We start from the raw sequence: 22,389 nt of genomic DNA, 5'->3' as shown, positions 1-22,389 counted from the left end.
GGATTATGTTAAGCAACCAAACCTAAGAATATTAGTGTTCCTGAGGAAGAAGAGAAATCTAAATGTTTGGAAAACATATTTGAGGGAATAATTGAGGAAAACTTCCCTGTCCTTGCTAGAGATCTAGACGTCCAAATATAAGAAGCTCAAAGAATACCTGGGAAATTATCATAAAAAGATCACTGCCTAGGCACATAATCGTCCGGTGATCTAAAGTCAAGATAAAGGAAAGAATCTTAAGAGCTGTGAGGCAAAAGCATCAGGTAACCTATAAAAAAAAAAAACCCATCAGATTAACAGCAGATTTCTCAGCAGAAATCCTACAAGCTAAAAGGGATTGGTATCCTATCTTTAGCCTCCTTAAATGAAACAATTATCAGCTAAGAATTTTGTATCTAGTGAAACTAAGCTTCATAAATGAAGGAAAGATACAGTCTTTTTCAGACAAACAAATGCTGAAAGAATTCACCACTACCAAGCCAGCATTAAAAGGAGCTCTAAATCTTGAAAGAAATCCTCAAAATATACCAATATAGAACCTCCTTGAAGTATACATCTCACAGGACCTATAAAACCATAACACAATGAAAAAATAAGTATTCAGGCAACAACTAGCATGATGAATATAATAGTACCTCACTTCTCAATACTAACGTTGAATATAAATGGCCTCAATGTTCCACTTAACAGATATGGAATGGCAGAATGGATAAGAATTCACTAACCACATAACTGCTATCTTCAAGAGACTCACCTGACACATAAGGACTCACACAAACTTAAGGTAAAGGGGCAGACAAAGATATTCCATGCAAATGGACACCAAAAGCAAGCAGGGGCAGCTATTCTTATATCAGATAAAATAGACTTTAAAGCAACAACAGTTAAAAACGGCACAGAGGGACATTATATAATGATGAAAGGACTAGCCCAACAGGAAAATATCACAATCCTAAATATATATGCACCTAACACTGGAGCTCCCAAATTTATAAAACAATTACCACTAGACCTAAGAAATGAGATAGACAGCAACACAGTAATAGTGTGGGACTTCAATACTCCACTGACAGCACTCGACAGGTCATCAAGACAGAAAGTCAACCAATAAACAATGGACTTAAATGATACCCTAGAACAAATGGAGCTAACAGATATTTACTGTCTATGCAAGAACTGCAAATATATATTCTATTCACCAGCACATGGAACATTATACAAGAAAGAACATATGATAGGCTACAAAACAAGTCTCAACATATTTAAGAAAACTGAAATTATAGCAAGTACTCTCTCAGACCACAGTGGGATAAAATTGGAAATCAACTCCAAAAGGAATTATCAAAGCCATGCAAATACATGGAAATTAAATAACCTACTCCTGAATGATGGTTGGGTCAACAATGAAATCAAGATGGAAATTAAAAAATTCTTTGAATTGAACAATATTAGTGACACAACCTATCAAAACCTCTGGGATACAGCAAAAGCAGTACTAAGAGGAAAGTTCATAGCATTGAATGTCTACATCAAAAAGTCTGAAAGAGCTCAAATAGCCAACCTAAGATCATACTTCAAGGAACCAGAGAAACAAGAACAAACCAAACCCAAACCCAATAAAAGAACAGAAACAACAAAGATCAGAGCAGAACTAAATGAAATTGAAACAAAAAAAATTCAACAGATAATGAAACAAAAAGCTGGTTCTTTGAAAAGGTAAATGAAATCAACAGACCATTAGCAAGATTAACCAAGAAGAGAGAAGATCCAAATAAGCTCAATTAGAAATGAAACAGGAGATATTCCAACTGATACTACTGAAATACAAAAGATCATTCAAAGCTAGTATGAACACCTTTACATGCACAAAGTAGAAAACCTACAAAAGATGGATAAATTCCTGGAAATATACAACCCTCCTAGAGTAAACCCTCCTAGATTAAACTCCTAGAAGAAACAGAAACTCTGAACAGAACAATAGCAAGCAGGGAGATTGAAATAGTAATACAGGCCGGGTGTGGTGGCTCATGCCTGTAATGCCAGCGCTTTGGCAGGCCAAGGTGGGCAGATCATTTGAGCTCAGGAGTTCGAGACCAGCCTGGCCAACACTAAAAAATACAAAAATTACCTGGGTGTGGTGGTAGGCACCTGTAATCCCAGCTCTCAGGAGGCTGAGGTAGAAGAATTGCTTGAACCTGGGAGGCAGAGGGTGCAGTGAGCCAAAATTGCACCACAGCACTCCAGCCTGGGGAACAGAGCAAGTTACTGTTAAAAAAAAAAAAAAAGGAACAGTAATACAAAAATTGCCAACGAAAGAAGTCCAGGACCAGACAGATTCACAGCTAAATTCTATCAAACATTCAAAGAAGAATTGGTACCAATCTTACTGACACTATTCTAAAAGATAGAGAAAGAGGGAATCCTCCTTTCACTCATTCTATGAAGCCAGTATTACCCTAATATCAAAAGCAGGAAAGGATGTAAGAGAAAAAGAAAACTACAGACCATCCCTGATGAACATAGATGCAAAAACCCTGAAAAAAATACTAGCTAACTGAATCCAACAGCATATCATAAAGATAATCCACCATGATCAAGTGGGTTTCATATGAGGGATGCAGGGATGGTTTAATATATGCAAGTCAATAAACACAACACACCACATAAACAGAATTAAAAACAAAAATCACACGATCATCTCAATAGACACTGAAAAATAATTTGACAAAATCCAGCATCCTTTTATGATTAAAACCCTCTGCAAAATTGGCATGGAAAGGACATAACTTAAGGTAATAAAAGCCATCTACAACAAACCCACAGCCAATATCATACTGAATGGGGAAAAGTTGAAAGCATTCTCCCTGAGAACTGGAAGAAGACAAGGATGCCCACTCTCCGCACTTCTATTCAACATAGTACTGAAAGTCCTAACCAGAGCAATCAGACAAGAGAAAGAAATAAAGGGCATACAAATCAGTAAAAAGGAAGTCAAACTATCTCTGTTGACTGATGACATGACCATATATCTAGAAAACTCTAAAGATTCATCCAAAAAGCTCCTAGAACTGATAAATGAATTCAGTAAAGTTTCAGGACACAAAATCAATGTACACAAATCAGTAGCATTGCTATACACCAACAGTGACCAAGCTGAAAAGCAAATAAAGACTCAACCTCTTTTACAATAGCTGCACAAAAAAAAGGAAAGAAAGAAAGAACGAAAGAAATGCTTAGGAATATACCTACCCAAGAAGGTGAAAGACCTCTACAAGGAAAACTACAAAATGCTGCTGAAAAAAATGACAGATGACACAAACAAATGGAAACACATCCCATGTTCATGGATGGTTAGAATCAATATTGTGAAAATGACCATACTCCCAAAATCAATCTTCAAATTCAATTACATTCCCATCAAAATACCACCATAATTCATCACTGAATTAGAAAAAAATTCTTAGAATTCATATGGAACCAAAAAAAGAGCCTGCATAGCTAAAGCAAGACTAAGCAAAAAGAACAAATCTGGAGGCATCAGATTACCAAATACCCTATATTATAAGGCTATAGTCACCAATACAGCATGATACTGGTATAAAAATAGGCACAGAAACCAATGGAACACAATAGAGAACCCAGCAATAAACCCAAATACTTACAGCCAACTGATCATCAACAAAGCAAACAAAAACATAAAGTCTGAAAAGAACACCTTGTTCAACAAATGGTGGTAGAATAATTGGCAAGCCAAATGGAGAAGAATGAAGCTGGATTCTTATCTCTCACCTTAAACAAAAATCAACTCAAGATGGATCAAAGACTTAAATCTAAGACCTGAAACCATAAAGATTCTAGAAGACAACATTGGAAAATCCCTTCTAGACATTGGCATAGGCAAAGACTTCATGACCAAGAACCCAAAAGCAAATGCAACAAAAACGAAGATAAATAGATGGGACCTAATTAAACTAAAGAGCTTCTACACAGCAAAATAAATAATCAGTAAACACATAACCCACAGAGTGGGAGAAAATCTTCACTAACTATGCATCTGACAAAGGACTAATATCCGGGATTGATAAGGAACTCAAACAAATCAGGAAGAAAAGAACAAACAATCCCATCAAAAAGTGGGCTAAGGACACGAATGACAATTCTCAAAAGAAGGTATACAAATGGCTAACAAACATATGAAAAAATGCTGAACGTCACTAATGATCAGGGAAATGCAAATCAAAACCACAGTGCAATACCACCTTACTCCTGCAAGAATGGCCATAATCAAAAAATCAAAAAAATAATAGAAGTTAGTATGGGTGTGGTGAAAAGGGAACACTTTTACCCTGCTGGTGGGAATGTAAACTAGTATAACCACTATGGAAAACAATGTGGAGATTCCTTAAAGAACTCAAAGTACATCTACCATTTGATCCAGCAATCTTACTACTAGGTATTTACCCAGAGGAAAAGAAATCATTACATGACAAAGATTCTTTCACACGCATGTTTATAGCAGCACAATTTACAATCGCAAAAATACGGAACCAGCCCAAATGCCTATCAATCAATGAGTGCATAAAGAAAATGTGGCATATATATATATAGAAAGAAACAAAATAATGGCATTTGCAGCAACCTGGATGGAATTAAAGACCATTATTTTAAGTCAAGTAACTCAGGAATGGAAAACAAAAACATCATTTGGTTATTGCTCCTACTTATGTTCTCACTCATAAGTAGGAGCTAAGCTATTAGGCTACAGAGGCATAAGAATGATGTTGGGGAACTCAGGGGGAAAGGGTGGTGGGGGGTGAGGGATAAAAGACTACAAATTGGGTACAGTGTATACCGTTCAGGTGATGGGTATATCAAAATCTCAGAAATCACCAATAAAGAACTTATTCATGTAACCAACCACCACCACCTGTTCCCCTGCCAAAAGAAGAAGGGAAAAAGCAGAGAATGCTTTGGTTGGCACTGGATGACCCAAAGCCTAGAGGAGAATACTTGGGAAGTACCAAGAACAAGAATTTTCTTATTTACTGAATGTGAGTCTGATTTAGATTCCAGCAGTACAAAGACAGCTGCAAAATGTAAGTTTAGGTTGCCTTTAAATAGAAGGCATGACCAGTTGTCATATACTTAGGGAAGCAAAAGCCAGCAGCCTCTCAGAAGGAAAGACCCCGTCACTGCATGACCCACAGTCATGCAAACGCAGCTCAGATAGTTAGAGGTGGGCTGATGTAAGCACTTAGAAGCCCCTAGGCACCCTCTAGAGCAGATGAAAGAGTGCTAACCTCATTTATATTAGAATGAAGCCAGAGAAAACACCATCAATGCCTTTGCTATTTTGAGACAATTTCTGGCTTCCTCTGCATTTAGTGTTTGTAGTTTAGCTTTCTTTACTGGTTTACATCTGTATTCTAACTTGTATTAGAATAAGACCTCCCTCCTTAAAGCTGGAGTTTGAGGTGGGGTATATGTATGTCTTATAACCACCTCTGAATGGGGGAGACTGGGAGCCTTGAATTCTGTCCCTTACCAAACATAGGGAAAGAGGAACATAGAACAGTAGATGCTGGCAGAGAAAGAAGTTAAAGGACTAACTCCCTATATAAACCCAAATATAATGTGGCAAGGTGGGGGAATGAGGAGTTGGCCCAAGACTAAAAAATGACCCTGGGAGTTTAAGTGGCAAAAGATCTTGGGGTGGTATATCTCAAGGAGATGAAATGGAAGTTCTCAGGCAGTGACCTTACCTCAATCACGTATAGAGTGGGGAAAAGATATGCGCCAACTGTCATGGAGGAAGTGATAGAAAGAGGCTGAATATTTGGAGGTGGGAGAAAAAACCTAAAATGGGAGATAAAAGAATGTCTCAAGTACTAATGAATAAGAAATATATATTCTGTAAAGAAATGGGTAATGACCAATTTTGATAAGTGCTGTATAACCTTCCTAATGATTGCAAGAAATAGACAAAAGATGCTTATACCAAGATAGCAAGAAATAGACCCTGATGCTTATACCATGTGGTATAAGCATCAGGGTAGTCGGAATAGCGTCGGGGTATTCCTGATAGGCCTAGAAAATGTTGTGGGAAAAAGGTTAAATTTACACCTACAAATATAATAGTAAAATGGGCTTTGGCGCAGACTTGATCTAGGGTATAGCCTGAGAATAGGGGAAATCAGTGAATAAAGCCTCCTATAATAGCAAAGACAGCTCCTATTGATAAGACATAGTGGAAGTGAGCTACAACGTAATATGTGTCGTGTAATACAATATCTAGTGATGAGTTTGCTAGTACAATACCAGTCAGACCTCCTACGGTAAAAAGGAAAATAAAGCCCAGGGCTCAGAGTATTGCGGCTGATCACTTAATATTTCCTCCGTGTAGCGTGGCAAGTCAGCTAAAGACTTTAACGCCAGTTGGGATTGCAATAATTATAGTGGCAGAGGTAAAATAGGCTCGTGTATCCACATCTATTCCAACTGTAAATATATGGTAAGCTCATACAATAAAGCCTAGAAACCCAATTGATACTATGGCTCAGACTATGCCTATGTACCCGAATGGTTCTTTTTTCCCAGAATAGTATAAGTGCTGTATAACCTTCCTAATGATTGCAAGAAATAGACAAAAAGAAGAAAACATTATTGAGTTGAGAAAAAAATTAATGCTTGTTAAATCATCAATCATATTTGTCAATGTGAAAGTTACCTAAAAATAAATTCTAGGTTACTGTTTGATAAATGATTATGATAACATTACCAGTGATAAATCACTGGAATCACCTCCATAGCTCTCACTGAGGTTACTAGATTGTTGAACCCTTCATGATTTCCTGTATCTTTAACCAAGGATTCTTCTGAGTCAAAGAGACACAGGGTAACAGAAAATAGTGCAGGAAGAGGGTAGTACATGGCTAAAGGCATAGAGGTTTGTTAAGTGACCACTGTTATATTGCATTTGTAATACATTATTGTTATGCCACTGCCGAACTAAAGTGCACTCTAAGTGTGGTAACATACTTCTGGGATTATTGAATCTACGCATCAAGTGTGAATTACTAAGAGGAAATATTAACAGAATCTTCACATATATTAATAATAGAAAACTATCATTCTAATCCCTATATCTGTTGAGTTACCATTTATACAAGTCATGGACAATATTAGTTGAAAAACAAAAAATTAATCTTCACCTGGCACTGTCTTTGGTACATTTTCAGTTCTTGCAAGAGCTTCTGATTTTCATTTTGTAATTTATTCCTGCTTAGTGCTATCTCACTTACAGCTGATTTTAGTTTTTCAATAATGAACTCATCTCTTTCACCAATTTCACTATTGGGATCTGGGTCACATATCAAATGAGGAATTTCAGAGCTGCTGTCTTCTAAGCACTGTTTTTTACCATTTAGTTGAGTTTGGTAACTTTGTGCCTGTTTCTGAAAAACATAAAAACTGTGTAACTCAAATGAAGAATGTCATATTTAAGCTTACATGAAGTTCAAGAATGATAGAAAATAATTAGTAGGAATATCTTTAAATATGTTACTAGATAATGAAAGTTGGGTCTTTGTAATTCAGTATTGTATTTGTTTTAAAATTTCAATTTCAGATGGCATAAAGAGAAAATATATTTGTATAACCTCAGAGCAAAGATGTAGAGTAGAGAAGGAGGTTAGTGGTAGTAAAGCCATATCAAGCAAGAAAAAAATCTAGAAGGTGTAAAAAGAAAATTATGAATTCAATTATACAATGGTTGAAAAAAGTCTATAACCAAAAATAAATACAAACAAACAATTTGATTGTAGGGGAAAAGTTGTCAGTGCATGTAACAGAGTTAATAATTCCTAATGTACAAACACTTCTACACATCAATAAGAAAAAGCAAACAACACAAAAGAAAAATGGGCAAAGTTTATGAATAGGCAATTCACAGAAAGACCAGAGAAAGGCTAAAAAGTATATGAGGAGATGCTCCGTCTTATAAGTAGCCAGGGAAATACAAAGTAAAGCAAGCAATCTTAAACTCTCTGAGTGCCTTGCCTGTAGGCATACAAAAACATATGCTATTTAATGACACAATAACAATGGAATTTTAAATAGCTCCATCCTTTGAGACATGTAGACTAAATTCACCATTAACAGATATTCTATACACTTGTGACTGTACCCACCTTTGGACCTACTCTGGTTATTTGTTCTTAGTTGGCATTTCTATTTGTAAATAGATTACATGCTGAATGGTAAAGATACCAATATTTAACTTCTACTTTTGATTTAGAGAATAGTATTAGATAACTTACCTGAAACTGATTACACTTCTCAGATAATAATTTTTGTTGAGCATCTAAAGAAATCAGATGAGTCTGATATAGTATCTCTTGCTTGTCCCATTCTCTTGACTTCGCTCTAAATTCCTTTTAAAAAGTGGGGAGACAAACATATTGAAAAATATTATTCATTTTAAAGTACAACAAATAGGGCTTCTTTCATTTGTACATCTTCATTCTGAGAAAAAAAAAAAAGTAAATCCATTCTTTACCTATTAGGGAAAACAAACAAAAAGGTGTCAAATCATTCATGTTGAATTTTTTTACCATCTCTAATTTTTGCTAGGAAAACACAGAATTTGTCACTTATTGTTAAAAATGTAAAAAGTCTCTCTTATAACAAATACTTATTACTAATAAGGGAATTTCGAACAACTTTTTTTTTTTTTGCATTAGCCAGTACTTTCTATTTGTTGACACGAAATATTTTTTCCTTCATTCATTCAGTTGCCAAATTTGTTCTCTTGTTTTTTTAGAGGGTGGGGCTTGGACTTATTTAGTGACTGTTAAGGACTGAATGTTTGTGTCCCCTGCAACAAATGCATACGTCAAGCCTAAACCCCAATGTGATGGCATTATGAAGTGGGGCCTTTGGGAGGTAATTAAGTCATGAGAGTGAAGCTCTCATGAACGGGATGAGTGTCCTTATAAGAAGAGCTATGAGAGATTTTGTTTCCTCTATCTTTCTTTCTCCCTGCCATCTGAGGATACAAAGAGCAGACAGCTGTCTGTGAACCAGGAGAAGGGCCCTTACCAGAATCTGATTATGCTGGGTGATACGGTTTGGCTCTGTGTCTCCTCCATCCAAATCTCACATTGAATTGTGATCCCGAGTGTGTGTGTGTGTTAGCAGGGGCCTGGCGGGCATGGGGGTGGTTTCTTTTTCTTTTTTTTTTGTTTTGAGATGGAGTCTTGTTCTGTCGCCCATGCTGGAGTGCAGTGGCACGATCTTGGCTCACTGCAACCTCCACCTCCCAGGTTCAAGCGATTCTCCTGCCTCAGCCTCCTGAGTAGCTGGGATTACAGTCACATGCCACCACGCCCGGATAATTTTTTGTAATTTTTAGTAGAGACAGCATTTCACCATGTTGGTCAGACTGGTCTCAAACTCCTGACCTCGTGATCCGCCTGCTTCAGCCTCCCAAAGTGCTGGGACTACAGGCGTGAGCCACTGTGCCTGGCCTGGTGGTTTCTAGTAGTTTAGTACCATCCCCCTAGTGCTGTCTCTTGACAGAGTTCTCATGAGATCTGGCTGTGTAAGTGTGTAGCACTTCCTGCTTTTCTCTCTCTCTCTCTCTCTCTCTCCTCCTGGCCACATTAAGACATGCCTTGCTTCCCCTTTGCCTTCCACCATGATTGTAAGTTTCCCAAGGCCTCCCCAACCATGCCTCCTGTACAGCCTGTGGAACTGTGAGTCAATTAAACCAATTTTCTTCATAAATTACCCAGTCTGAGGTAGTTCATTATAGCAGTGAGAGAATGGATTAATACACAGGCACTCTGATTTTGGACTACTAGCCTCCAGAACTGTGAAAAACAAATGTCTGTTGTTTAAGCCACTCAGTTTATGCTATTTAGTTATAGCAGCCTGAACTGACTAAGACAGTGACTTTGCCCCTTGTGGCCATGGCCAGGCCTTATTTAGGCAGTACCAATTGGTATACCTGGGAAAGAAATGGTAGAAGTAGGTTGATAAAGCAGGATCAGTTCTTTTAAGTTTTTGCTCAAGTAGTGCAGTTATACAGCATGATTATCTGTTCACATCTTAATAACGTAAGCAAAGGATATAGCTCTGGGGATGCCAAAGAAGACATTGCTGCTTCTCCATTTTGCCTAGGGCTGACTATTTATATCCTATCTTTCTGTCCAGTCTTTAAACAACTTGAGGGTAACAGCTGTTTATTACTTTTGTAACATTCACAGTGCCTGACAAAGTACCAGGTGCCATTTACACTACATGAATGTACAAACCAAAACATGGTACAGTATTAGCATTTCCTAGAAATTAACCTTCTCAAACAATTTTGTAAAGAAAACAACATGGTTGGAAACAAACTCCATAGCTATTAAGTCCATGACTATATATTATTGCATATAGAAACATGGCAAGAATGTAGTGATGTTTTCAACCCTCAATTCATTAATATTTATTGAGCAGTTAATGTCCACCAGGTTCTGTGGAAAGAAGAAAATCTGGAACTATTTCATAATTTAAAAAAATTTTTTGAAAGAAAAAATCAGGGAATATCTAATAAAGTAGGGAAATGTACACACAAACAAATAATTTTACAATTATGTCAGTATGTTAAGTACAATAATGCTGACACATAAAAGCCATGCAAATGATATTAAGATTATCTTAGCTATTTCCCATAATATATCAAATCGGAACAGTTCATTATAGTCAGAGTGGTTACTATTGTTTTGAAGATGGCTGAAATGACTGGATTGGCAATGCTGGAAAACAAATGCTAATTTAGAGAATGAAAGCTTTATTTTGTTAAAATGAGAAGAACATGGCATTTCATATTTTCTATACAGAAATAATTTTAAAGTACATTTAAGGAAATTTTAGTTTTTAAAATCCATAAGTACCTAATCAGTGAAGGAAGGCTATAAATTAGGAAGTTTTTACGGTAATGAAAGGGGGGTGACCTGATATTAAGTGATGGTATTAAGGTTGATGAAGTATGGAAAGACCCTCCATATATAACAATAGCTCATGATAAACAGACTATATTTACTATGATAAATGGAGATAGTCCATTTAAAGTTATTGACTTAGATTCTGACATTCAACATACAAAAATTAGGTACATAAAAACAGGGTCTTTAGCAATAATGGCAAATTTATAAAACTAGGTTCTGGTAGAAAATAGCTAACATTTCAAATTAATGCAATCTAGATTTTAAAAATTTCTGTTTACTTTTAATTTAAAAGGGAATCTTTGGATTTAGAAGTCAAATTTTGGGTAAGGTTGACTTAAGCTGTTCATATGTTTTAGATAATACAAATATTTAGTATTTCTTACCCATTAACCTCAAATAATCTGGAAAATAAATATTCCCCAGGATGTTTTAGAGGCAGAAGCATTAACCTCAACTTCTTATAAACACTACAACAGGTAGAAGTGAGGCCAAGAATAGCTAGAAATGTGTGTCACAAACATATCAGCAGGTGCTTATGACAATCCTGGCTTCCTTATTCTTGTCAGATGTACTGGTTTCACAACTAGCAAGTCAGTGCAATACATGCAATGGTATGGAACCATGCAGGGACCTAGAGAGCTTCACAAGGGTTTTTATAGAGACTGGAGTTGTTGTCACAGTAGGCTTCAGAGGGTCTGTAGACTTGCCCGGATCTCCAACAGTAAGTTATTCATGGCTGGAAAAGTTTTTCTGGATCTTTAAGGTTGAGAGTGGATCAGGGTCATTAAAATTAGTTTCTCTTGATAGCTGTATTAGATGTTTTTAAAAGCCCTCTAATAAATATTGGAGATGGTCTTTAGTGATTACTATATGTTAGAGACCTTTACCTGTAAAACAGTTTTAACTTTTTATTATGAAGATTTTCATACATAGAGAGTAAAACAAACCTCCATGTACCCTTCACCCAGTTTAACTACCATCAACTTAGTCCATCTTTACTTCTCCTATCTCTCCACCCTTTTTTTGTTGGTATATTTTAAGGCGACTTCTAGACCTCATGTGTTTTCATCCCTAAATGCTTCAGTGTGCATCTAAAGTTTTTTCACCATAACAACAACGTTACACATAAGGTATTTTAAACCCCATTTACTGATGACAACATGGAATCTTGGTGAGGCAAACAACTTCCTGTAGGTCACAGGGCAAACACATGAGTCAGGTAAGGCCTGTTGTCAGTTATCAGTGATCATGTTCTTCAACTACTACATGTGGTACACTGCTGTTACTATACTGCTATTAAATGCCTCCAAAGGAAAAACAGGTTTACCTGCAGACTAAAGCTGGAAGAGCCTATCTCTTACACATTAATTTATCAGATGGCTATAAGTAAAAACAGGTACCTGAAGTGTTTTTATAATTATTTCAAGTTAAACTGTTTATCTGCATAGAGTCCTTAAAAACTTTTGTGTAAGTACAAACATATCAAAACATTTTGCTACTAATTTCCACTATAATTTCATTACATATATATAATGTAAATATTTAGTTTCCTAAATGTAAAATGTGCATACACAAGGTATCTGATAATAACTTAAGGGGTTTTTTTGTCTGAACAATGTTTATTAATATAGTTCTCCCACAAAAGCCCATAAAAGCTGGTCAAATGGATAATTAATGACTCAATGTCTTCATTTTCAGTGAAAGCACATGTATATTACAGTGCACATCTATCAGCATCTTCCATGAGATCAGGATATTTCTGAAGCCCTACTGGTTATACCACTGTAAGAGCCTGGGAGTACAACACACTGCATTTTCCTAGAGAGTCAACTTACTTAGTGATGGTAAGTTTGTTTTTTAAAAAAACTATGTATTATTCAGAAGCATTTAAAATGTGCTGGACTTTTAAAGATTAAAATCTAGGACTTCCTACAAAGTTCTTATAATAAGCCGATTTTAGGGCTGTGATCCCGGATTTAATTTTTTTCTGCTCTTTAAGATATTTTAAAGTAGAAGGACTTGTTAATTAAAGAATAAGATGAAAAAGTGCTGGCAAGGGGAGGGATGCTGGGGTTTAGGGCTTGAGAAAAATGGAAGAAATTAAGTGGGATAACGTAAGGGTCAACTTGAAGTCAATTAAACAAATAATAATTGAGCAGTACTCGGAATCCAGGTAAAAGTAGATGATAGGAATTTATAGTACAATATTTCTGCTGTTCCATGACTTGTAGGAGGAATGCTCAAGAACACAGGGAAGAAAAATAGCTGGTTTGTTTTTTCCAAGGTTGGAAAACGAAGAAGATAAGAATAAGTGCATCAATGAAATAGTGAATTTTTAAAGTTTTTTGTTTTTAATTTTTGTGGGTACATAGTAGATATATACAGTTATGAGGACATAGTGAATTTTTTTTAGAGACCAAAATTTTAGAAATTCTGAGTGCTATGGGGCAATTGAATTGGAGTGACACTATGCCTTTAAAGAAAAAAAAACCATGAAACTTCAAGCCCTGTTTTAAAAACTGTGATGAGGCTTCACTGGGATTTAAGTACCTAACAGCTAAATGGCCATTAAAAGATTTATTAGATATTCACTTTAACTGACCCCATGGGTGTCCTTCAATTTTACTCAACAGCTGCAGTTTCATTTGACTTTTTGGCTCTTTTTTTTTTTCTCTCCCAAAATGCTGTTATATAGTAAAGATGTATACATCAAAGTGATGTTTTAATTCACTAAGTGCCTGAAGGGAAAGTGCACTAAGAAAATATATTCAATGAGAAGTTAGTTTGTAATAGTGTTTATTACCACAACTGAAGACACCATTGTGGACACTAGAGACAAACAGCCCACAACAACAGGGCTCAATCTTTAATACACATAAAGAATCTAAGATAATATATCTCACCTCTAATTTCTGGTTCAAATCGCTCAGTTCAAAGGGTAATTCTTCTTTAAGGTGTGGTAATTCTTTTCGTGGAACTTTGTTTTGTTTCATCTGATGTAATCTCAGTTTTTCAAAGCTATTTGTTAGTTTGGAAAACTGTAAATCACAGAAAATGTTAACATTTTACTATTACCAATTATTTCTAACCTGATTTCACTATCTCTTTTCCTGTGTACCTCTTTGAAAATTTAAGTCATGATTAGAAAGTGCAGTAAAGCTTAAGTGTTTCAATTAGTGAAGACAGAACCAGTTATTAAAACTAAATTATTGAAGCTGAACACAATTCAGCTTTCATGTAAACTCGAGACTTCATTAACTGCACAGTTAAACAATGATTCACTTGATAAATGGCTTGTTCAATTTTGTTTTAATCATACGCAGTAAAGCTGACAATTTTTTTAAAAAACAAGTTTTTTCTTACTTTTAGTTAGTGCCATCTTGTGTTAACAATTTTAAATCCAGTAACTCGATCTACAAAATAACTAGCTTATACCTTATTTAAGAAAACAGAATATATATTAATTTAAAAGATGTACGTAACATAAACCACTTATTCATGCGGATATATTTAAATAAATTTTAATATCAAAATTGATCTAATATTTTTCTTACTGATAATTCTTTTTACAACTTTGTATTGTTTTTTCCATTTCCTATTCTACATTCAGATAGTAGATTCAAAATAGCATAGTTTATGAACATTTGTGAGGAAATTTCTATACTCATGTATCTGCTTTCAAATGTGTCTTATTTACACATTTTATTTTAAAATAATTACAAGTTTACAAGAAGTTCCAAAGTTATTACTGAGGTCCCAGGTTCTCCCTGGGTTTGATGTACAGTTTCCCCCAATATTTACATCTTATTGAACTACAGTACATCAAACCCAGGAAATTGAAATTGGATCAATATATGTATATAGTTCTCTGCCATTTTATCACATATATAGATTTATCTGACTACAACCTTAATTAACCAAGATATAGAACTATTCTGTCACCACAAAGATCTCCCTCATGCTATCCCTTTAGAATCACACTTAATCCCCTCATCCCCCAACCCCTAATCACTGAAAACCACTAATTTGTTTTCCATCTCTGTAATTTTGAGAATGTTATAAAAAGAAATCATACAGCACATTAACTTTTGAGATTGTATTTTTTTCACTCAGCTTAATGTGAGATCCATGCATAAATCAACAGTGGATTCCTTTTTAGTGCTGAATCATATTCCATGGTATAAATGTATCAGTTTGTTTAACCATTCATATACTGAGACATTTTGATTTTTTCCAGTTTTTGCCTATTGTAAATAATGCTATGAACAATGATGTCTACTTTATCAGATATTAAAGTAGCCACTTCTGCTTTTTTCCTCATAATTTTAAATTGAGATATAATTCACCTGCTATAAAATTCACCTGAATAATATTCCATTGCATAAATATACTACATTTTGTTTATCCATTCATCAACTGATAGAAATGTGGGTTGTTTCCACTTTGAGATATTATAAATAATGCTGCTGTGAACACTTACATAGAAGTTTTTGTGTAGATATATGTTTTACTTTCTCTTGGGTATATACCTAGGAGTGGAATTGTTGGATCTTATGGTAACTTTAACTTTTTGAAGAACAGCTAAATTGTCTTCCAAAACGGCTGCACCATTTTCCATTCCCATTCACAATGCATTGGGTTCCAATGTCTCCATATCCTCACCAACACTTGTTGTTTTCTATCCTTTTTATTATAACCATCCTAGTGGATGTGAATGGATATTGTGGTTTTGGTTTCCATATACCTAATGACTAATGATGTTAAGCATTTTTATGTGCTTATTGGCCATTCGCATATCTGCTTTGGATAAATATCTATTCAAATATTTATTCTTTTTAAAATTTGGTCATCTGTCTTTTTATTATCAATTAGTAAGTTATTCATATATTCTAGATACCAGTCCCTTATCAAATATATGGTTTGCAAATGTTTTCTCCCCATTGATGGGTGTCTTTTTAGTTTCTTGATGGTGTCCTTCGAAGCATAAAAGTTTTAAAATTTTAATGACATCAAATTTATCTAACTTTTTGTTGCTTGTGCTTTTGGTGCCATATCTAAGAAACCATTGCCTAATCCAAGGTTATGAAGATTTACTCCTATGGTTTCTTCTAAGAGCTTTTTAGATTTAGGTTTTACATTTGGATCTTTGATCCATTTTGAGTTAATTTTTGTCTATGGTTTAAGGTAGGGGTCCAACTTAGTTCCTTTGCATAAGGATATCCTCTTGTCATTGCACCATTTGTAGAAGAGACTAATCTTTCTGTATTGAATTATCTTGGCACCACTTCTGCTTTCTTTCTATTAATATTTGCATGGTATATTTCTCCATCTTTTTAATTTCAACTTGCCTATACAGTTATATTTGAAGTGAGTTTGTCATTTTTTTATTTATTGTCAATCTCTGTCTTTCAGTTGGTGTATTTAGGCCATTTCTATTTAATGTAATTATTGATATGTCATGGCTTAAGCCTTTTTTTGCTTCCTGTTTGTTCTCTAGGTTTTGGTTTCTCTATTTTCACTTTCTTGTCTTCTTGTGAATTACATAAGCATTATTTTAGAATCCATTTTATCTATAGTGTTTTTGAGTATATCTCTTTGTAGATCTTTTTTAGTGGTTGCTCTAGGCATTACATTGTATTTACATAATTAATCACAGTCTATTGGTGTTTGACATCTTTCCAGTTCAAGTGTAGAAATCTTACTTTCCTTTATGTTCTTTTACTCTGTTCCATTTATAACACCATGATCTTAGTGTTTCCTGTAGGTATACTGAAAACCATATTAGACATGGTTATAATTTTTTGCTATCAAAAAATTTAGAAAATACAAGAGGATAAGGAGAGTCTATTGCATTTCCCTTCATGTTTTTTACTCTTTTTGGTGTTTTTACTTCTTTGCTGATGTTTTAAGATTCCTTCTTTATCATTTCTTTTCTGTTATGAGACCTTCCTTTAGCCATTCTTTTAGGGTAGGTCTGCCAGCAACAAATGCTTTTAGTTTTCCTTCCTTTGAGAATGTTTTAATTTCCTCTTCATTCCTGAAGGGTGTTTTTGCCAGACCTAGAATTCTGGGTTGAAAGCTCTGTTCTTTCAGCACTTGAAAGCCTCCATCATTTCCAGAGAGAAAACCACCATTATCAGAATTGGTTTTCCCTATAGGTAAGGTTTCATTTCTCTCTTGCTGCTTCCAAGACTTTTTTCTTTGTCTTTTGGTTTTCAGAACTTTGACTATGATGTATCTTAACACAGCTGTCTTTTGATTTATCCTGTTTGAAGTTCACTCAGCTTTTCAATCTGTAGGTTTACCTTTTTTTTTTTGGCTAAGTTTTGTAACTTTTCAACCATTATTTCTCTGAATGCTTTTTCACCCTCCCCATCTTTCTCCTCTCCTTCTGGATTCTCTAATGATATAAATTTTAGATTGCTTGTTGCCATACTACATGTTCCCAAGGTTCATTTTCTTTTACTCTTTCTCTCTGTTGTTCAGATTGGGTAGTTTCTATTGTATTATCTTCGAGCTGATTCTTTTCCTTCTGTCCTCTTCATTCTGCTTTTAAGTCCCTCCATTGAGTTTTTAAATTTGGTTATTATAGTTTTCAGTTATAAAATTTCTAATTGGTTCTTTATATTATTTATTTGCCAAAGCTTTATAATTTTTCATTTATTTCAAGCCATATTTGTAATAGTTCATTGAAGTATTTTTATAACAGCTGCTTTAAAATCAGATAATTCTAATGTGTGTCATCTTGGCCTCGGCATCTGTTGAGTGTCTTTTCTTATTCAAGTTGAGATCTTCTTGGTTCTTTCTATAATGAATGATTTTTATTGATACCTGGACATTTTTGTGTATTGTGTTTTGAGACTCTGGATTTTATTCAAATATTGTGTTTTAGCAGCCCTCCTCTGACAATTTCTGGAAGGGAAAATTGGAGTGCCACTCCATTACTGCCAGGAGATAGTGGATGTCCAGGTCTTCACTTGGCTTTAGTTGGTATCCAGTGGGAGGTGCTCCTTATTACTGCTGATTCGAAGTGAGAGTTCAGGCTCCCCACTAGTCTTTCACTGATACACTTTGATTGAAGGGTCATGGGTGCCTTGTAACTATTCTCTCTCTCTTTTTTTCTTTTTGAGACGGAGTCCCGCTCTGTTGCCCAGGCTGGAGTGCAGTGGCCGGATCTCAGCTCACTGCAAGCTCCGCCTCCCGGGTTCCCGCCATTCTCCTGCCTCAGCCTCCCGAGCAGCTGGGACCACAGGCGCCCGCCACCTCGCCCGGCTAGTTTTTTGTATTTTTTTAGTAGAGACGGGGTTTCACTGTGTTAGCCAGGATGGTCTCGATCTCCTGACCTCGCGATCCACCCGTCTCGGCCTCCCAAAGTGCTGGGATTACAGGCTTGAGCCACCGCGCCCGGCATAACTATTCTCACATGGCCTTCAGTGATACTATAGTGGGGGTGGGTGAACTTGTCACCACTAAGCAGTGGTGACTCCTCAACAGCCTTCCTATAATAACACCCGAGACTGGAGAGGGAGGGGTGCCTCCTTACCACCAGGTAGGTGTAGAAGTCCAAGCTCTCCACCATCACCATGGGTTGATGAGGGCCTTGTTAATATCTAGTGAGGATGAAAGTCCTGGTTCTCCATTCAGTCTTCCCAGACACTACCCAGGAAAGAGGGCCAGGGTTACCTTGTTACAGCTTAGTGAAGGCAGAAATCTAGGTTTTTCCACTAAGCCTTTGTAGGTGGCAGTGGGGCTGCAGTTTGTTTTCTTTTTTTTTTTCTTTCTTTCTTTTCTTTCTTTTCTTTTCTTTTCTTTCTTTCTTTCTTTCGTTCGTTCGTTCGTTTTATGAGGCTGGAGTAGAGAGGTTGTTATCTAAAAGTGTATTATCTTGCTAGGCTGTCTCTCTTCTGGACTTTTGGATGGAGACAGCAGACTTTCCTTGGGGCTCTTTTTGTTTGTTTGCACCCATTGGCATAACTGGGTTGCCTGCTTCTGTGTTACTCAGTCTGAGATATATGAGGCAAAAACAAATCCTGGGGAACTCACTATTGTGACATTCTTTGAGTCCTAAGGTCCTTAGCCAATCTGTCTCTTCTCTCCACTTCTCGGAATCTTATTTTATAAATGATGTCTAATTTAGTAGGAGGATAGGGAAGAGTATATCTATTCCAGAAGCAAAAGCCTCAAATATATGTATTTAAAATTATAGTTTTATAATGGTTAGAAGGAAAAAAATAACTCCTTTTTAAAAGGAAAGCAATTTTCTAAAAGGAAGCTTTGACAGAGTTGAGTTATTCAAGGCACAGTGTGGTAAAGTGTATCCTTAAGATGTTTCAGGAAAATGAAATTGTAAATAAACCATAAATTTCAAAGGAGGAACCTGCAGAGTGAGCTGGCAGCAACAAAAGCGTATTAGCCACAAGATACCATTTTCTGCTTAGAAAAACAGCATATTACTAGCTTTATGCAAAGCAAATCAAGTACATAGTACTTTTCTTTTTCTCTCTTTTTCCCTACTTTCCTCTTCCTTCTCCTTTGCTCTCCTTCCCTTTCTTCCTCCTTTTCTTTTAACTAGAGAAAAAGAGAAGCAGAAAACTGCAGCAAAAACAGGTGGCTCTCAACAATAATGTAGCACTCCCAGTGTATTCCATGAAACCCCTGTTTACAGTAGTATTAGAAGGTTTTAGCTTAAATAAATAAATAAAGGAGAGCTCCATTGTCCAATATCTTTGGAACATGATGGAATGGAAAGGCTAAATCAGTTTGTTTAAGGCAGGACTTCTTATGGCCTGTAATATGCTAATGTGTACCCTTAATCTCCAGGAGGGGAGGAGTCTTAACTTGGCCAGCATTAGCTTAAACAGCATTTCCTAAACTCGCAGTGTTTTCCATAGAACAAATTTTTATGAAGTTACCATAAAGATATTTTTTGGTTAGCACTGAAAACCAGCCATCAGCCAAATAATAAAATAGAACTGCAAAGCATCAAATGGCAAGGATTCATGTATTAAATGACTGCTTGGCGCCTGTAAACAAAGCCAAGAACTTTTTAACAAGAGGAAAACATACCCAAACAGAAATGAAAGATTTGGAAAGCAGTGACTGAACTGGTTAAATACAACTTAGAGATGGCACCTAACTTATTTCTAGATTTCTGTATTTCTAGATTTCAAACCTACTACAGATTGTTATCTCTTTATTTATATTGACCAGTATGTAATGATTTAATGTTTATGTTGTTGTTTTAGAGCCTTATCTTCATAGAAAAATAAAGGTTGAGTTGACCTACATGCTAAATGCTCAGAGTCTAAGCTAGTAAAAGCCATATATAATTTCATAACTCAAGCTACCATATAGTGGCAGTTACTTGAACTGTAGGCAAAATGTTTAGGTAGACTAAGAAGTAGTCTTGTAAAAGCATCTGTTAAGTGGCATCAGATGTTTCATATTCCAATCTTAATGGCTTAGTTACCTCCCTAAAAGGTATTTTAAAAGGATCATTAACTACTTTAGGCTCCTTTAACTAAATTATCATATGTGAAATATTTGTACTCCAAAAAAAGTTGGTTGTAAAGTAAAATTTCATAATCAAACCATATTTCCCATTGATTCATTCACTAAGTTAAGCAAAGATATAGCATCTACTACATTTGACATACTCAAATGATTACTACCCTATGTGCTATCTGTGGTAAAGAAGGCATTTTGGTTGCCTTCTTTGTGTGAAGATACAGGGATAAGTGAAAAAGAAATCTGTATCCTCAATACATATGAAGAAGCACTATCATGTAAGAAACAGTGCTACCAGTAATAAGGTAATAAAGACCAGTTTTATTCTTTCAATTATCTATTTCATAATCGCAAACTTCCATATTTTAAATTATCACAGAATTGAGAACATCTTTATTAGATAGGAATAACCACAAAAGATAATTTTTTTGTTGTTGCTCACAAAATTATTTTTTTGTGAGCTAATTGTCATTTAATTCATCAACAAGTCTCTTGAGAAACAGAAAGCCATTTGTCTAGTACTGTGCTAACAGAGATACAGAAGGTATAGCAAGCCAACAATCTAGTAAGAGACAAAATCAATGCATATAAAACAGGGAAAGACACGACCAAGCTTATAATTAAAACACAAGAATATTTATTTATACTAAAAACAATTAGTTTAAATAAAATTAACACAACTCTATAGGTCAAAAATATATCAAAATGTGTGATATTAAATTATAATATTTTCTTACTTGAGCCTTTAGGCTTTGTAGTTGTCCTTCATAATTCTGAGTCATTGCTAAATTACATTTTTCCAGACTGTCCAATTTCTGTCGAAGCAACCCTACCTGCATGAAGAATAAAATTTAATTTTGCTTTTTCTAAATTTTGCCTGACAAAATCAGAAAATGTGCAAAAGAAAAGAACAATTCAAATAAAATGGCTGTACCAAACCAAGAGTAAATATTTGTACTGCACTTCTTAAAATAGCTATCAATAATTAAATTCACAAAAACCAAACACTGCTAGCACTATTCCACAAGGTACACATTAGGACAGTACGGATGTTTAACAAAAGATCCTTATCATCGTCACATTTAAAATTCAGGGTTAGAATTTACTTTGCATTGTCCTTTTGGGAGGCTATGTCATCATTACTCAGGCAAAACCTCTACCAATATAATTCAGCTTCTGTGTTTTCTCCATTACCTTCAAGAGGATCTCTGTTTTAGTGGTATTATGAAATAATTGTTACATTTTTGTAACAAGTAATACATTAAAAAGAAAAAGAAAATTGTGTAAGAGCAGTTCCTAAGGATTTGGCTTATATAATTTGTCTGTTTAAAAGGCAGATGAGGCACTTGCTTACATATCTGTGTCAGTATACATATAAAAGCTAGAAGAAGAAGAATGCATATGCCATGTCTGATGACCTACCTCTACTGTGAAGGAAAACTAGATGCCAATAACTAAGTTACCTATGCCAAACAATAATATAGTTAACTACGCCAAAAAACTAGGTTCCACTGAGAAGTCAATAAAGGTAGAAAAATGGCTGATGAACAAGTTAACTAATGATGTTTTTGTTATAGTATATAACTAGCAAACATTTCTCTTAAACATTTCTTTTTCCAAAAGAAAAATTCATAGACACAAAGTCCACATTAGATAAAATGTATGATTTTCCTGAACTTCTTCACAGGCCCGAGAGCACTCATATATTCTTTTATGACCACCAGCTTGGCAGTGAGCAGCCTAGAGGGACTGAGGGAACTCCTCTTAAGTGGATGTCCCAGGTATACACACACACTCCTTTACCAAACTCTTTTCTCCTTTGTCCTATAATCAATTTTTGACATCTTACTTCTATTTTTTCCAGCATATTCAAAGAAGCAAATGTTAC

General features: G+C 35.3%; 1 protein-coding gene across 5 annotated transcripts in view; it reads right to left on the bottom strand.

Annotated features, from left to right (window-relative positions):
* Positions 1 to 22,389, bottom strand: part of DEUP1 (deuterosome assembly protein 1) — a 90,065-nt gene that overhangs the window by 48,811 nt on the left and 18,865 nt on the right. For all 5 annotated transcript variants that reach the window (XR_004435724.1, XR_004435725.1, XM_033204742.1 and 2 more), the window contains 4 exons: positions 21,239 to 21,334; positions 13,898 to 14,032; positions 8,319 to 8,432; positions 7,212 to 7,454 (listed from right to left, as the gene is read on the bottom strand). Coding sequence is in view for 3 of the 5 variants with exons in the window: in XM_033204742.1 (XP_033060633.1) it covers positions 7,212 to 7,454; positions 8,319 to 8,432; positions 13,898 to 14,032; positions 21,239 to 21,334 (588 nt within the window). In the remaining 2 variants the exon portion in view is untranslated. The remainder of the gene's footprint in view (positions 1 to 7,211; positions 7,455 to 8,318; positions 8,433 to 13,897; positions 14,033 to 21,238; positions 21,335 to 22,389) is intronic.

The sequence above is a fragment of the Trachypithecus francoisi genome, unplaced genomic scaffold (genome assembly GCF_009764315.1).
Source record: "Trachypithecus francoisi isolate TF-2019V2 unplaced genomic scaffold, Tfra_2.0 Lachesis_group8, whole genome shotgun sequence".
Taxonomy (NCBI): domain Eukaryota; kingdom Metazoa; phylum Chordata; class Mammalia; order Primates; family Cercopithecidae; genus Trachypithecus; species Trachypithecus francoisi.
This window is presented reverse-complemented; position numbering and strand designations above follow the sequence as displayed.